The sequence below is a fragment of the Hypanus sabinus genome, chromosome 16, assembly GCF_030144855.1.
Source record: "Hypanus sabinus isolate sHypSab1 chromosome 16, sHypSab1.hap1, whole genome shotgun sequence".
Taxonomy (NCBI): domain Eukaryota; kingdom Metazoa; phylum Chordata; class Chondrichthyes; order Myliobatiformes; family Dasyatidae; genus Hypanus; species Hypanus sabinus.
In genome coordinates this window covers 51,938,674-51,956,012 of record NC_082721.1, presented here as the reverse complement: position 1 = coordinate 51,956,012, position 17,339 = coordinate 51,938,674, and the positions used below count along the sequence as shown (strand labels likewise).

The 17,339-nt window shown below is 38.8% G+C and overlaps 1 protein-coding gene across 12 annotated transcripts in view; it reads left to right on the top strand.

Annotated features, from left to right (window-relative positions):
• The window catches only part of LOC132406296 (scaffold attachment factor B2-like), an 89,607-nt gene that overhangs the window by 16,678 nt on the left and 55,590 nt on the right, over positions 1-17,339 (top strand). For all 12 annotated transcript variants that reach the window (XM_059991748.1, XM_059991753.1, XM_059991752.1 and 9 more), the window contains 7 exons: positions 678-705; positions 7,056-7,506; positions 7,981-8,024; positions 8,323-8,438; positions 11,110-11,259; positions 12,369-12,487; positions 16,358-16,473. In XM_059991748.1, the coding sequence (XP_059847731.1) occupies positions 678-705; positions 7,056-7,506; positions 7,981-8,024; positions 8,323-8,438; positions 11,110-11,259; positions 12,369-12,487; positions 16,358-16,473 (1,024 nt within the window). The remainder of the gene's footprint in view (positions 1-677; positions 706-7,055; positions 7,507-7,980; positions 8,025-8,322; positions 8,439-11,109; positions 11,260-12,368; positions 12,488-16,357; positions 16,474-17,339) is intronic.

Sequence of the window (17,339 nt, the reverse complement as noted above, 5' to 3'; positions counted from 1 at the left end):
CCTCTGACTGCAGTAGTGAGAAATTGAAGATCTCCTTGAACACTCCCACCAATTAGTTGGTACAGACTTTCAGAGTCCTACCAGGGTCTGATGCCTTGCCTCTTCAATGGCCACGGCTGATAGAATCCAACCAAAACTGTAAATAACTGACAAATTTTTTACCTTTTGTAATCCAACAGCTAATTATTGTTGAGATATTGACTTGGAGTTAAGCATGTCTTCCATACTGGTGTGATTTGTATGTTTGGCCAACATGTAATACCCGTGTTATTGAGAAACTGGGAGATGATGTAGGTTTACCTTTGTGGCTCTTCCTGAAACTGCAGAAGATTGTTGGAATGAAAGTAAGATCATAGATTCTAAGGGTCTTGAAATCAGGAACAATGAACTTGTAAATACTCACAGAGATGTATAGTTTGAATATCGGCCTTCTGATTTTTTTCGTGACCTTGTTTATAAAACTGAATTATAAAGGAAAGTGGATTACAACTATGTTCTAGCTAAAGATTTGGAAATCTACCTTTAACATGGTTATACTTTGAGCCAGCAGCTCTGTTATTCCATTGTTCTATTTGTGATAGTTAATTTAAATTGGGACAAATAGTTTTGAGTGTCGCTATATAAATGGAAAGTGCTGCAATTTTTAATGTGCTTGCATTTTTTTTTCTTCCTTTTAGGAAATTGAAACAACTCTAGAAGAACCAGGTATTGTTGAAGATCATTGCCTAGTCTGAACGCTCCAACTCTCCTATTTCTCCCTCCCTTTCACCAACCCTCCCCTATTTTTCTTACAAAATGCATAAATATAGAAGCATTTTGTGGTAGTGAACATCAGAGAACAGTACAGCTACTGGAAGAGTGGAAAACTGAGGTGAAAGCTATCAATGTATATTTTCTGACTTGCAATGCCTTCAGGCAATTTAATACTGAAACATAACACCACCTTAGGCAACAAATGGCAAAGGGATTGTTTTGTCTTTATTTAATTAAATATTCATCTCTTGAAGTATTAAGTTTGAATCTGAAATGTAATCTACCCTTAGCTCTTGAGCCATGTTGTCATGAGAAGGAATGGACACTTCAGTCCTGCCATGCAAAGCACTTTTTGTATCTATTCTGTCAGGGCAGAATTTAGTTGACTGTTCCATTCTTTACCCAGTCCAGTTGATGTCTAAATTCTATGATTGACTGGTTATGGATTGGTTATGTAGCCAGTTGGTAGATGACATAGAATTATAGTAATTTTGTAGTACAGATGAATATTATTTAACCTATCATATTTAAAGCAAATGGGTGTAAATACCTTTTTTTTTGTGTTCATTTATTTTTATCCTGATGGTAAATCTGAGATAATCTGGCTGTCTGGTGGGTTAATCTTTACATTTTCTTGTGTTTGTTATAATTATAAGCTGTTGCTTATTTTTAACTGAAACTAGTGTCATGAAATTATGTTAGAGAACTGCCAAAGTTGTAGTTAACAAGTATATGAACAGCACCTATTTCATTAGTTAGACTAGCATGACAATACAGAATGACAATGTTGAGTCTGTAACCCGGTGAGATCCAGTGGTGAATACACTTAGTGCAGCTGCAACTGGACAAACTTTAGGGAGTGGTTGTTATCGTGCGTAATCTATAGAAGGCTAATATGTAGAGGTGACAAATAATTAAAAAACTGCTATTAATAGAATAATTGGATACAGAAGTAGGATAAAGGTATTATTGTATAAAATTATTGTATATAATTTAAAGAAGGTAATACTGGAAATTGGTGGGCAACTATAGTCAGAAAGATGTAGCGTGAAAGCAGACTCTTCAGCCAACTGAGGCTGTGCTATCAAGCACCCCTTTCTTTGCACTCCTAGCATAACACATTTTGTTCTTCCTGCTTTTGGATCAGCCAACTCGTCCCAAGTCTTATTACTCATTTACAAACTAAGAACAATTTGCAATAACCAATTAACCTACTATTCTGCATTTTTTTGGAATGTGAGAGGAAACATATGTATATCCAGAGGACATTCATGGGGAAGAAGTGTGAAATCCATACAGTACCCAGGATCAGGATTGAACTCTTGCTTGTTGTTTGGTGTCAAGTGGCTGCCCTGTTAGATCCTGAAGAGTTTGATGATGTGGATATAGAAACGGTCTCTCTTGTAAAGAATCTAGAAGTAGGCAGTCTTTGCCTGGAAAAGCTTAAATGATGCCATGTGATGCTGCTGAAAGCAAATTTTTCATTGCGCTTGTGCATATGACAATAAACTAGACTTTGAATTAAGAAGGTGGTAAGATTTTTTTTTGGATATTTTACTACAACTATTTCCCCAAAGGGAGTTGTTAAGTATTTATAAGGCTCTCTGTAGGTCATTGATGTGTAAAAGAGTGAAAGATCACCACAGCAATGCAGAACTGAGGTTACAATTATATCAGCCTTGTAGGGCTAAGTCCGATAAATCAGACATTGGTTAATTTTAGAGTTAGAAGACAGTGGGGAGTCCTAGGTTGGTACCAGTGACCAGCTGTTCACAATCTGTCAATGGTTTAGATCAATGTTTCCCATTCTTTTTAGCCCAACACCCCCGTAAATCACTTTCATACTTGCCAATGCCACACTTGGGCACAATTAACTTTCCAGTGCTCCTGTAGTGTAAAAACATGTCTACCATATGCTAAGATGAGAAAAATAATTCTGCTTTAAATTTGTTATTTGTTTTTAAACCTAGCTTACATGGTGCTCATGGTCTGCACAACACCTTGAGCTTGATGGTTTTTTTAGCAAGCGTTGAAATATCTGGTCCAAGTTGCGACAGCGAAAGCCTTAAGTCCCCACACATAACAGTGTCCAAGCAGTTTCTGCTTTTTGTGAGTATGTGGTTCACTACACTGTACCCTCTTTCAACAAGGTAGGAGGATGGAAATGCAATGAAGAGCAGTTTGGCTCTTCTGCAAAGAGCACAATACTTCTTAAGACTGTATAGTCACATACCACAAAAGCTGACATTTTTGAAAAGTAGTTTTGCTTCTTCATCATTCTGAATTTCAATAATTTCTTCTTGCAAGCTGTCTTCCTGTTCTTCCATCGGGCAAAAAAAGGGAGTTAATTACCTAGTCTGGAATTTCCAGATTGTTCAAACCCTTGAATCAATCTGAAAATCCTTCTTCAGTGACTGCAGGCGTAAGCAGTACTCTTGCAAATCACCGTCTGTGAAAGAGAGTGCCATACTTTCCATGCAGGAAAGCTGTGAGACCATCCAAGGTTTTCCAGTATTTCCAATTTTCTGATAAAGTGGACACTTCACTTATTGCCTGGATCAAATTGAAATTCTCACCCTGCATTTTCATATTTAGAATGTTTGTTCTATAATATGCCGCATTTCCATGTAGAAGTTCTGTCTTGTTTCCCAAGCTTTTGTCAGCTTTGAGCAAAAATTCAACCATAGCATCAAAAAGATCAAAGAAATGTTTTAAACATCTTTTGACAGCCAGTGCACTTCAGTGTGAAGAAGCAGGTGTTGAAACTCTTCATTGTTATCTTGGCAAAACAGGCAAAATATTCCGCTATTTAATGGATGAGCTTTTATTTTGTTGATAACAGATATTGTAAGAGTTGTACTTGAAAAACGTTACTGGCTGAGTTGTTTGGTTGCGAGATGTTGACAATGAATACACAATAAGTTGCAAACAGGCTTAGAATTTCTTTTTTTAATAAATGCCACTAAACCAGCATGGTGCTTCATCTGTTGCACAATAAATCATGTTCCTAATCAGAATACTTTTATCCTCAATATATATTTTGAGCTTGTCATTGATTGATTCTCTGTTGATGTTTGTTTTTTTAACTTTTTACAAAAGAGCATCTCTTCGTAAACTTCCATTTTTGATAAACTCTAAAACCGTACATTGCCATTAGCAATGTTTTGTTGTCTCACACTGTTGATACATGCAATTGTATCCCAAATTGTTATTTGTAGTTCTGCATAGTTGATGCTCAGTGTCTTCACTCAATCTGTCAATATGATGAGCTATAGCGTTATTGCTCAGAGGAATTTAAAATACTTTTAAATAATTAAAAATTTTTGAGAACAGTGATGAGCACTTCTGATACAGCAGGCATTCTTAATCTTTCACCAATTGCATGAGATTTTCCACACTTTGCTATCATTTTGGAAGATCACTACCATGGTCATTTTTAGCTTTCTTGGCAAATGACTGTTCAATTCTTTTCAAAGGCTTCTTTCATCTTCTGGAATTGAATACTGTAAATACCATGAGTAGACTTTACAGTGTGTCTTTTACGAAGTGCCCCTGCAATCTTAATGGTTTCATGGCTTCATTAGACAGTACATGTTGGGGTGTTGCTGATCTGATGGGAACAGAATAAATCCATACTCCAGGTATGTAATATTGAATGGACGCACTTTCTATTTCTTAGCAGAATTAGGATTCAAAGCTGCACTTGCTTCAGACTCAGATTGTGCAGTATGTATTTATCCATCATTAATGGGGCTAAGTTAAAATAAAAACTGGGAATGCTGGCCAGATGTTGACGATGGCAGGATGTTGACACAGGATGGTAGCGCAAGGAGCAGTGAGGTGAAGATGAAGATGATCACAACAGTGAAACTTATGTTGACAAGGATTCAGATTGAAATCTGAATGCTAGTTGGGATAGAGCTGGTGTTCGGCAAGCTACCGTTATACTATTCCAGTTAGTGCGATTGACCAATCACGTAAGGTCTCATAATCCCCAAAGATGTTTCTTGACCACACATATGAAACCAAGATCGCTTTGAACACCTCAAGAGGAATCCTCGGGCTCACTGGCTCTATTTCACCATTTGGTTCCAGCCAGCACTGTATCATTGCACAATTTGTAGAGAATAGTTGAGAGGGTGTACTCGTCTTGCCGACTGTAAAATTGCATGAGCACATTCTGTGCCCTGAGTCAAAGGAAACTGTTGGGCTAATTTATGCATCCTTTGTAACGGCTGTTGGTAAGGTCGGATGAGATTGCTAACTTTCAGACGCTTTGTGACGACGGGTGCTCATTGTCTCCAGAGCTATAGTTCTTCCTGTGTTCCAGGGCCTCATCCTTTTTTTTTTGGAAGTGCCTGCTCAACTAATGGTCAAGTCTTGTTACTCAAGTTAGCATGTTGCTTCCCCTCTTCCACCCAACCCCCAAACGACTTCTCCTTCCCCTTAGGATATGTAACGGACCCCATTGGGATTTACTGGTCCCCATTGGGAACCAGATGCAGTGTTTCCAAGTTTGATGATGATACAAAACTTGGTTTGCAATGAGTTGTGACCAGATGCAGAGTTTTTAAATGATAACTAAATGAATAGTTGAGGACTTAACAGTTGATATAATGTCAAAAAATGTGACATCAGCTCCTTTGGTTGAATAAAGCAAAAAAGCAAGTAGTTTATAAATGCTGGGAAGTTGAAAAGTGGGGCTTGGAAGGATCTGGATGTCATAGTTCATAGTTCCTGCAAGTATATTAGCCTATGGAGTAAAAGGATTGTGTGCAAGAATAAAGCTGTCTTAATGCAATTATACAATCACCTGTTGAGATTGCACTCCCAATATCATGTCTCCCAATTTAAGAATATAATTGCAGTATAATGAGTGCAGTGAGATTTGATTTGAAGAATTCCTTCATCCTGAATTATGCAAAACCACACTGAAAATGCTACTTAAATCACAGGATGAGCCAGCGCGAGTGAGACCAGATCTGTACATAATAATCCGGGTGTAAACTTTTCAGGGCCAACATAATTTCAGTAAGCCAACTGTATTCTTGAACTCACATACTCTTGCAGTGTAAGTCCATAAGCTCTTTGCCTTTCTAACTATTTGCTCTAACAAAGGATTTCTGTCTACCATGGTACTTCTGAGCAGTGCTTTTCAGTCTTTTTTGATGCTTTTCCATTTGTTTTCTATGTACTTGCATGATTCTACATTGTATTGAATTAGTTATGGATTACTTTTTCATTCACCGTATCATATAGCTTGCTGATGTGAAGGGGAGGACAGATCAAACAATTGCCTTTTATTAATATGGTTGAAGAGGATGTTTTAACAAGTATTTTGTCTAAGTGGCTAAGAGGAAACTAAAGGAGAAACATTGCAGTTTTTGGTGCTGAGTTGACTTCTTGCATCTTCTGTTTCTGCTTTGCTGTATAGTAATCTAATCGCAGGCATCTTCTGTTCTAGGAAAGGTTCTCTTAGATGCCAGTGCAGGTGTTGAAAGATTAGAGTTATTTGCTTTCGCCATTAATTCAATTATATAGACATAGAAACAATTTGTTATTTGCTTTTTTTTGGTATGCCAAAATACTTCACCAGTCAATACTTAAGTAGTCAATATTGTATTTTTGAATGGCAAGCTCTGTTGGAGGATACACAGTAGCCAATTTGTGAATAATACTGTCTCACAAACTGAAATGTGGTAAATCGCCACATTTAGTTATTTTAATTAAGTTGATTAAGGGATGATGATCAGCAAGAAGTTGAGAGAATGAATCGTCTTCAGATTGTACCTATCTAAGAGAGCAAATGGAACCTCAGATTAGTGTCTCATTTGAAAGAATACCCCTCTAACAATACAGTGCCTCTCAACTATATTAGCATGCTCTCAAATTTGTAATGGTCATTTTAATCACAATTCAACTTCTTTTGTTCAGGAATTTGGTCTAAGGAAGAGTTCTTGTACTGAGAAATCTTTCATCATTGCAGCTCTCAAGTTTTCCAGGGTCTGATTTTCTTTTTTTTAATCATTGCAAGAGCTAGTAGAAACAAAACAAAAAAAATGATTCCCATTTCAGGCTTTCTATTTGAGTTCCAGGAAATTTTTCCTTTTGACATTCAGGGCTACATTCCTGCTACTTTGATTATGATAACCTAATAAGAAAATCATTATATTGACAGTACTTTTTATGCTCCCTCAGTTTTCCAATCTCCCAGTGGGTAGGGGAGTATACTAGCTCCTCATGTATTCTTGCTCTATATGCTATAATTAAACCTTGTGCTATTTATTCCATTAATCCCATAGAAAAGGAGAATGTAGCTGAGAATTCGGGGGAGGCTTATAGTTCAGTTCCTACAGAGGCGAAGCCCCCTGAAGATCCTCGGGTATTGATGCAATATATGATTGATATGGATGCCACCTATATCGAAGAGGAAAATAGAAACGTGGTTCAAATGGAGGACAGAATTACGTTGGACGAAGCTGGTGAAATGCAACCGGAAGGACCCAAGATGGAGACTGACTATATGCAAGAAAAGGTTGATGCTGAGAAGATGGACATGATTGAAAGTAATGATAAGATGGAAAGTCACCAGCAGAAGCATGAAGTAGACGAGGGAGAGACTAAGGGAGCAGAAACAGAAACGCTGCCACGATTTGAGGAATGTAAAACAAGTGCAAGGAATCCAGAAGATGAAGGTTCTAACAAAGCAGAAAAGAAAGAACCTTCGATTGTTGAGGGCAGTGATCAGAAGAGGTTTGTTGTTTCTTAGTTCAAGATCAGATTTTCAATCGTGCTAAGATGATTCCAGTAAACTTGTGAATTGGCCAGCCCAGTGTTGGTAATTTTTGAACAGATTTTATTTTAATTTTAAAATCTCTTGATAATCTCATCCCTCTATCATTGGAGGCTGTATTTGTTTATCTTTTACACTTTCCTCCATTCTGCAGAGTTTGCAAGTAGGAATTTGCTCTCTGTGCGCTACTTGCTGATGGTATCGAAGTATAATTGCAGCAGTTCTTGTACAGTTCTATTCGTAGCTGGGTTCAAAACATCTTTGGTGTTCACCTCTGCAAACATATTTCTAAGTGTTTTGTTCACAATGACTTGCAGCTGATAGCTGTAATACTTGGGTAGGTATTGGAGAATTTATCTAGCTGGAAGTGATGCTTTCGGTTGAGAACATCTGAGTTCCTGAATGTCTCATGAAATATACCTTTGTGTCTTTAGCTCTGAGGATGGAAAAGATATTAAGAATGAGACAAGTGAAAAAGGTAAGTCAGACTACAAATATAATCCTTTATTCTGCATGTTATTTAACGAGTATGTAGATTTTGCATGAAATTGAAGGAAAAGATGAACATTTTGCATATTTTAGACATTATGACTATGCATCCCTTTAATCAGTTACTAATGCAAATCAAGTGTCAGTTTAACAGATAGAAATAATATAAATTCATAGAGATTCAGCTCTAATAGGATGTTTGACAAGCAAGGGAGACGAAAGGTAGGAGTCTGTCTCAATGCAAGGATAGGTTCTTTCATAATTAATCAGACTGTTTTGCAATGCAGAGGAACCAGGTTCCTGCAGAACTTCAGATGCTACAGGCAAGAACCTTTGGGTGAGCGGACTGTCCTCCACTACCAGGGCAACTGACTTGAAGAATCTCTTCAGTAAACATGGCAAGGTAAGAGATGAGGGTTACTTTGTTGTATTCTGTTAGTATTGACAAAATGAATGGTGAAAGAAGCTTTCTTGGGATGTCCCAAAGTGACTTACAGTAATGGATTAATGTTGTTGTGTGCAATTTTTTTTTATTTAGAACATAGAATAGTACAGCACATTACAGGCCCTTCGGCCCACAATGTTGTGCCTTCAAACCCTGCCTCCCATATATAACCCCCCACCTTAAATTCTTCCATATACCTGTCTAGTAGTCTCTTAAACTTCACTAGTGTATCTGCCTCCACCACTCAGGCAGTGCATTCCACGCACCAACCACTCTCTGAGTGAAAAACCTTCCTCTAATATCCCCCTTGAACTTCCCTCCCCTTACCTTAAAGCCATGTCCTCGGGTACTGAGCAGTGGTGCCCTGGGGAAGAGGCGCTGGCTGTCCACTCTGTCTATTCCTCTTAATATCTTGTACACCTCTGTCTCCTCTATCATGTCTCCTCTCATCCTCCTCTCCAAAGAGTAAAGCCCTAGCTCCCTTAATCTCTGATCATAATGCATACTCTCTAAACCAGGCAGCATCCTGGTAAATCTCCTCTGTACCCTTTCCAATGCTTCCACATCCTTCCTATAGTGAGGCGACCAGTACTCTTAAATGTGGCCTAACTAGAGTTTTATACAGCTGCATCATTACATTGTGACTCTTAAACTCTGTCCCTGGACTTATGAAAGCTAACACCCCATAAGCTTTCTTAACTACCCTATCTACCTGTGAGGCAACTTTCAGGGATCTGTGGACATGTACCCCCAGATCCCTCTGCTCCTCCACACTACCAAGTATCCTGCCATTTACTTTGTACTCTGCCTTGGAGTTGGTCCTTCCAAAGTGTACCACCTCACACTTCTCCCGGTTGAACTTCATCTGCCACTTCTCAGCCCACTTCTGCATCCTATCAATGTCTCTCTGCAATCTTCGACAATCCTCTACATTATCCACAACACCACCAACCTTTGTGTTGTCTGCAAGCTTGCCAACCCACCCTTCTACCCCCACATCCAGGTCATTAATAAAAATCACAAAAAGTAGAGGTTCCAGAACAGATCCTTGTGGGACACCACTAGTCACAACCTTCCAATCTGAATGTACTCCCTCCACCACGACCCTCTGCCTTCTGCAGGCAAGCCAATTCTGAATCCACCTGGCCAAACTTCCCTGGATCCCATGCCTTCTGATTTTCTGAATAAGCCTACCATGTGGAACCTTGTCAAATGCCTTACCTAAATCCATGTAGATCACATCCATTGCACTACCCTCATCTATATGCCTGGTCACCTCCTCAAAGAACTCTTATCAGGCTTGTTAGGCTCGATCTGCCCTTCACAAAGCCATGCTGACTGTCCCTGATCAGACCATGATTCTCTAAATGCCCATAGATCCTTTCTCTAAGAATCTTTTCCAACAGCTTTCCCACCACAGACGTAAGGCTCACTGGTCTATAATTACCTGGACTATCCCTACTACCTTCTTTGAACAAGGGGACAACATTCGCCTCCCTCCAATCCTCTGGTACCATTCCCATGGACAACAAGGACATAAAGATCCTAGCCAGAGGAGCCGCTGTATTTATGAAGATACAGTGCAGATTAGGCTCTTCCAGTCCTTTGAGACGTGCCATCCAGCATTTAACCCTAGTCTAATTATGGGATAATTTACAAAGACCAATTAACTTGTCAACAAGTATAGATTTGGATTTTTAGAGGTAACTGAAGCTCCCAGAGGAAACCTATGCAGTTGCGGGAAGATCACACAGACTACTTAGAGTGGCAGGAATTGAACTGGTCTGTAAAATATTGTGCTAACCATTACACCACCATGCTGCCCTAATTTCTATATAAGTCTGGTTATATAGAAACCTAGGTACAGCACAGTAACAGGTATTAGAATCACTGACTCTCAATTCCAGTAATCTGGAAAATTTCTTGTGGTTTCCATGACATTTAGATACCAGAGGCTGAAAGACAGTGATTTCTACATCTTTGCTCCTTGATGAAATTAAAGAATAGCAGAAGGTGGATCATGCTCCACCTTTATGGTTGCAGATTGTTGGGAGATGATCTGAGATGTTCAGTGGAAATGAAATGGTCCTTATTTTATTACATTGAAGATGTAAAGTGCAGCAAAGAAAATCTTAATCTTGGAAAGAAGAAAAGCAAGCAGTTCTTAGAAGCTGTGCTTAATCTAACAGACAAAATAGAAATAAACGTAATGTAAACTCAACAACAGCAGTTGAGTTCACACATATCTACTGTCTGGGAAAGAGGGAAGTGCTATATACTCCAGATAAGGGAACTTGTATCAAGCTTTATATAACATTGTATTTAATGAAGATCTTTGAATTTTTGCTTGGAGAAACAAAATGTTGCTTATGCTTATCTTCTTGTGGATTGCTGTGGAAGTTGTCCATTTAGTCTCCCAAATTTGAAAATGTCATTGATAAGTACTTCATTAGTTTTGATTTATTTGTCAGTTTTCAAACCCAAATTGAAGATAAAATTGTGAATGTCTGCAGTGACTGTCTATTATCGTTTTCAATATTATATGAAAACAAGTACCATTTAACAAGCTAATAATTAATATTTCCTATACTAACCCCACTTGTTTCCTGTACTGATTATTTTTACACAGGTGATTTGTGCCAAAGTTGTAACAGATGCTCGTAATCCTGGTGCCCGCTGCTATGGATTCATTACCATGTTGACACCTGAGGAGGCAACAGAGTGCATCTCCTCCTTGAATCAATCTGAACTAAATGGGCAAACCATCACTGTAGAACTGGTAAGTACTTAGAATTTGCCAGTGGGAATTATTGAGCATGCATGTTGCATGAGAGAGTTGTGGAAATGCATGCTTTGTAAATGTAATTGTATAACTTTTTTTCCTTTATCAACCTACCTGCATCAGTTTACTTTGGTCCCAAAGAAATTGGGTACCTGACCTCGTATTCCCCTTGATTAATTCCCTTTCCCTGTCAGTACTTGTGAGTGCATTATGGCATTTTTATCACTTATTTTCATTTCAATTTATATGATTTTAAGGGTTTTTAAAATAAACTTGGAATTCATCAATAGTGATAAATATTTTCAGACCCTCATGAAATGCATAAGGGTGCAGTGAGGTTCAATAAGGTATTAATTTCTTTGTTGAAGACAGATTCTAAAATTGGCTATTTTAGAAGTCTTAAGAAAGGGTCATTGTGGGAACCATTTCATTTAGGCTTTGTGACAGGAGTGGAGTGAACATCAGAGCATTTCAAGAGTATCAACAGACAGTAGTAGAAGGAAGCTGGAGAAAGCAAGTGAAAGTAATGTATGGAATTTTGAGTTGTTATGGGATAATTGGATAGTTCCAGAATTAGATAATGAATGAAATGAACATGAACTATCCACTGCAATATTGCTTCTTTGAAGTAAAATTATCTGCAAATTTGTAAATAGAGATAGAGCAGATTCTGGCATATGGTTCAGTGTATTGGGAGTAAAGTTAGTGGCTGAGGGCACAGACTTGGGAGGCAATTGGGCAAAGGTGTTGCTGCTGCTTTTATTGCAGTCTGATTGTCATGAATGATTGCCAGCTATGGGTAAATAGCTTCACTGTCTTGTGGGCAGCCTCGGGAGAGATGAAGGCTATGGGAGTAACCCCAGTCAGAAAATCCAGAGTGGAGCCCCTAAGGCAGCTGGACATCACTGACATGCAGTTGGCACCTCCTGCAGCCAAGCTGATGCCAAATGTATTGCTTTGCTTTCATGATTGTCAGGAATTTAGGATCCAGTTGCAAAGGGAGATGCTGAGTACTAGGCCTAAGAGTTTTGTGATGAGTTTGTTTGGAATTATGATGTTGAACATGCAGATATAGTTTATGCATAGAAATCTGTGTGTGTCCTCAGGCTAAAAGTGATCCTAGCTGTAAGAAACTTGCAGAGCAGAAAGCCGAGAATACGAACAAGGTCTCCAAACCAAGTTCCAGCCGAAGAAGTGGACATGATAGGGATCATTCCAGAGATGGGTAAGTAGGTTTAATTTTAGCTAAGCACCTTGTGTGGCAGATATTTCATTGTTGTTGTTTGACCATATTTAATCATACTGTTGTCAACCCAAGGTTGAATAGAGACTATTTTTCTTTAAAAATCTTTGCTCTGCCTGATCATAGAAGAGGGTCACATGTCTTCTTCTGCCCATTTTGTTGAAGATGTAACCCTGCATGTTCTTGTATCCTTATCTTTTCATCCATTGTCCAAATCTGGTTGTTTCTGCAAACTATTATTAAAGTCTTCATTTTGATTATTAATTCCTGTAGTACCTGTTCTGAAATTCCTTCGGCCACTGTGTCTATGCCAACCAGCTTGCCCGCCTCAGCTGATCCCAGTTGTCTGCATTATATTTCCTGCAATGCCCTAATAATTTGAGTACCTGTCCAGATACCTCTTAAGTGTTGTTACTGTTCCTGCCTCCAGCACCACCTCATTTCAGATATCAACTCCTCTGTGGAAAATGTTATCCTTCAGATCCCCTTTAAACCACCTCCTTACCTGAAACTTATGCCCTCATGTTCTAGACATCCTTATCATGGAAAACACACTAGCTATCTACCCTTTGTATGTTACTTTTACATACCTTATCGTGAAACCTGTTAGCTGCCTTTGCTCTATGCTATCTGATCTCTCCTTGTAACTGAAGCCTCCAATCCAGGCAACATCCTTATGAATCTTTTCTGCACTTTTTTAGCTTAATCACATCCTTCCTGTCGTATTGTGAACAGAGCTGTACAATTCTCTGAATGTGAACTAACTTTTTTTTTGTACAACTGCAATGTGACTTTCCAACTCTTGTACTCAATGCTTTGGCCAGTGAAGGCCAGTATGCCTTACAGTATGCTTTACATTCCTCAAGGCCCTGCCATTCATGTGCATGCATTACACAACTTGCCTGAGTTAAATGACATTGTCATTCTTTTGCTTACTTTTCCAGTTGTTCAATATACTGTTCTGACCTTCGACAATCTTTTCATTGTGCACTATACTGTGAATTTTAGTGGCACTTTCATTCTCATCTAGATCATTAATGCATATGTCAAACAATCCATGAGCCAGCACCAATTACTGCTGCACTGATCACAGATCTAGGGGAAAAGATACATTTCACTACCTCTCTGTAACTTCTATCACTTGAGTCTATTTTGTGTGCAGTTGGGTCACTCATCTGCTCTATCTTCCCTAACAGCTTGTGTGTGAGGCCTTGCCAGAAGTCTTGTTAAAGTTCGTGTTGATTGTGTCTACCACCCTGCCCTTCTCAATCCTCTTGGTCAATTTTTCAAAAAACTCAATTCAAATTTGTAAGATATGATTTTCCATGCACAATGCCATTCTCTCTTGTCCTTGCCTTTCCAACCATTGGTAGATCCTGCCCTTCAGAATCTCCCAAGTAACTTTCCAACCATTGCTCATGACTTAATGCCTTGCAGTTCCTCAGCTTATCCTTGCTACTCTTGTTAAATAAAAGTACATTAACAATCCTCCAGTCATCAGATACCTTACTAAAGACTAATGTAACTGCATATATGTTTTATTACTTTGTTTCATTAGAGGCAGGAGTTGCATTTCTTCAGTTGAAGGAGTTTGTGCATTAACTTGCAGCTTATGTATGCTGACCAAATTATGCAGTGTTAGTAATGTGGGGTGCTCTGTTAGTCACTGTACCCTTAATTGAACTATAAAGGCAAGCTTGTTTGTGGTGTTGTCAATGACCTGATTTGAAATAATTTGAAAGTAGGCACTTCTTAACTCTGAAGCTGGCTATCGTGTAGGCAATTGAAAGGAGCTCTCAAATCATGACTTGATTGTCATGATTTGAGTTGTCAGCACATGTGAGGAAGTAGACTTACTTCAGAGATGTCAAGAAAAAGTGTCAAGCTCTGACAAATTTAGTGAATAATTTTGATGGGTAACCTAAATATATTGAATAGGGCTGTTAATCTGCTTGACATGGAGTTCAGTAAAAATTTAATAAAGTCCCATGTGCAAGGCTTTTTAGAACATTAGAGCCCAAGGGACTGAGTAAAATTGAATCCAAAATTGGCTTGACCATAGGAGGCATAGTGATGGTGGAGGGTTGTTTTTGATTGGGAGCCTGTGACCTGCAGTGTTCCTCAGGGATTGGTCCCATGCTCTAGTGAATGTCAGAGTGACTTGTAAGTGACTCAAAAATTGGTTGTGTTGGTATTGATGGTGAAGCAGGCAGCATGATAATGATCAGCTGATAAGTTGAATGGAGAAATGGCAATGGAATTGAATCCTGGTAAATGTGTGGTGTTGAATCTTGAGAGGTCAAATGAAGGTAAGGCATGAACGTTAGGGTTTCAGGGATATTAAGGATGTTTGCGTCCAAAGGCCCCTAAATATGGGGGCATATAGATAGGGTGATGAAGAAGGAATATGGAATGCGTGCTTTAAGTAGCCAAATCTTAGGGTACAAGACCAGGAATGTCTTGATAAATGTTGGTTAGCCCACAGCTAGGGTACTGTGTACAGTTCTGCTTGCTACACTGTAGGAGAGACATGATTACACTGGAGAGGGTGCAGAGAGGATTAGCCAGGATTTTGCCTGAGGTAGTGTGTTTAGTTCTGAAGCGAGACTAGAGAAACCTAGTGTGCTTTCCTTGCAGCTGTGGAGACTGGTGAGGAGATTTTGATAAGGGTATTTAAAATTATGAATGATATGAGTAGAGTAGATAATAAGAAACTTTTTTCATAGCTTTAGTGAGTGTTTGTATTACCAGAACTGATATTTCTGAAGGACTAAATCAGTGGTTGTATTTTAGCTCCTTACTTTATGCTTAGGATTGTGTGTACAATTCCAATGTTATATTCAAGTTTGCTGTCAACACCATTGTTGTTGGCCGAATCAAAATTGGTGGTGAATTAGTGTATAGGAGGGAGCTGAAAATCTTGAGTGGTGCCACAGCAACAACCTCTCACTTAATGTCATCAAAACTAGAGCTGAATCCAAGAGTTAGTAGTTCTCATTAGGGGAACGGAGGTGGAAAGGGTCAGTACCTTTAAATCCTTTGGTGTCAACATGTCATAGGATCTGTCCTGGGACACAAGTGTCATCACAAAGGTATGACAGTGCATCTACTTGGTTAAAAGTTTGTATAGATTTGGCGTGTCACCAAAGATATTGACAAATTTTTATAGATGGAGAGTATCCTAACTGAATTCATTACAGCCTAGTATGGAACCACCAAAGCCCCAGAATGGAAAAGGATACAGAAGTGCTGTATATAGATAGCCCAGTCCATCATAGGTGAAGTCTTCCCACCATTGAATATATTTACATGGAGTGCTGCACAAGAAAGCACCATTCATCATCACCACCCAGGCTGTGTCTTCTCATGCCTACTCTGAACTGATTAGACAGCCTGTAGAATCACTCTCAAGGACTCTTTTCAGCCTTTATTTGTAATTTGATTTCTATTGCCATTTGTCTTTGTCAGTCTTCATTTTTTTCTGTAGAATTCTATTGTATTTTTTTCTGAAATTGCCTGCAAGAAAATGAATGTCAAGGTAGTATATGGAAAATGCATACTTTGATAATAAATTTACTTTGAACACTGACAGGATGTTTAAAAGGTTGCTACAGCCAACTGCAAGGTTTGACTACTATCTTCTCAGGTGCTTCTTTTTACATTGAGAAAAAACTTGCTGCTCCTGGACTTGATAGTTAAATGAAAGTCACTCCTATCTCAGAACGGCATTGTTAAGTAGCAAGTATTGTGCATGAAATCCTTCCCCTTAGTCAGCTCCTCATAATATAATTATGAAGAGAAGATGTATGTGAAATTAGTGAGACTTGCTCAAATAAATTGAAAATACTTTAGGTCATCTGTCAATGGAAAAAGGGATGATCAGAGGGACAGTGGAGATGATGGAAAACTGGAAGATATGAGAAGAAACAGACGGAGGGAAAGAGATGACGGATCCAGATCATACTCAAGTAAGAAACATGAAAGAAGTGTGCATGCGAAGTGACGACTGGGCAATCTGTTGGGTTGGTACATTATCCTGGGATTCTCATTATTGATTTGTTTGCTTCCTGTAAAAGACATAACTTGGCATTCCTATCCTCAAACTGGTTTTGACACAGTTACATCGTAAATTAAGTGCATTTCAATGTGATTTCCCTGCATTGACTTCACATACCCAATACCTTTTAATGCAGTAAAAATTGGTGAAAAACCTCCTCTTTCATTACTCAGTGAAATTGCTTGCTTCTGCTTAAATTTTGCATTTGTATTCAACAGTTCATCATAAGGGGAAATTGTTTATGTATTAAATCTATCCAATAATTTTAAATTCTTTGATTGGATCATGCCTCCAGCATCAAAATTCAAGCTCCAATCCACTTTATGGAATACAGTTCCACCTCAAGTTATGATTGTTATATTCCAGATTCTGTGGAAAGCTCACAATTTATCCATATTGCTCTTGAAAATATATTGCTGAGCTGCTTACTGAACAATGGCAGTCACTGAGAAGAAGGGCTGCTTGATAGAGAATTCCATTCCCAGTGAAGGAACACTGATAGAAAATAATGGTGGTCCATTTGATGGCAGAATATAGTATTAATGGTAAGACTCTTGGCAGTGTGGAGGATCAGAGGATCTTGGGGTCCAAGTACATAGGACACTCAAAGCTGCTGCGCAGGTTGACTGGTTAAGAAGGCGTACGGTGCATTGGCCTTCATCAACCGTGGGATTAAGTTTTAGAGCCAAGGAGTAATGTTACAGCTTTATAAGACCCTGGTCAGATCCCACTTAGAGCACTGTGCTCAGTTCTGGTCACCTCACTACAGGAAGGATG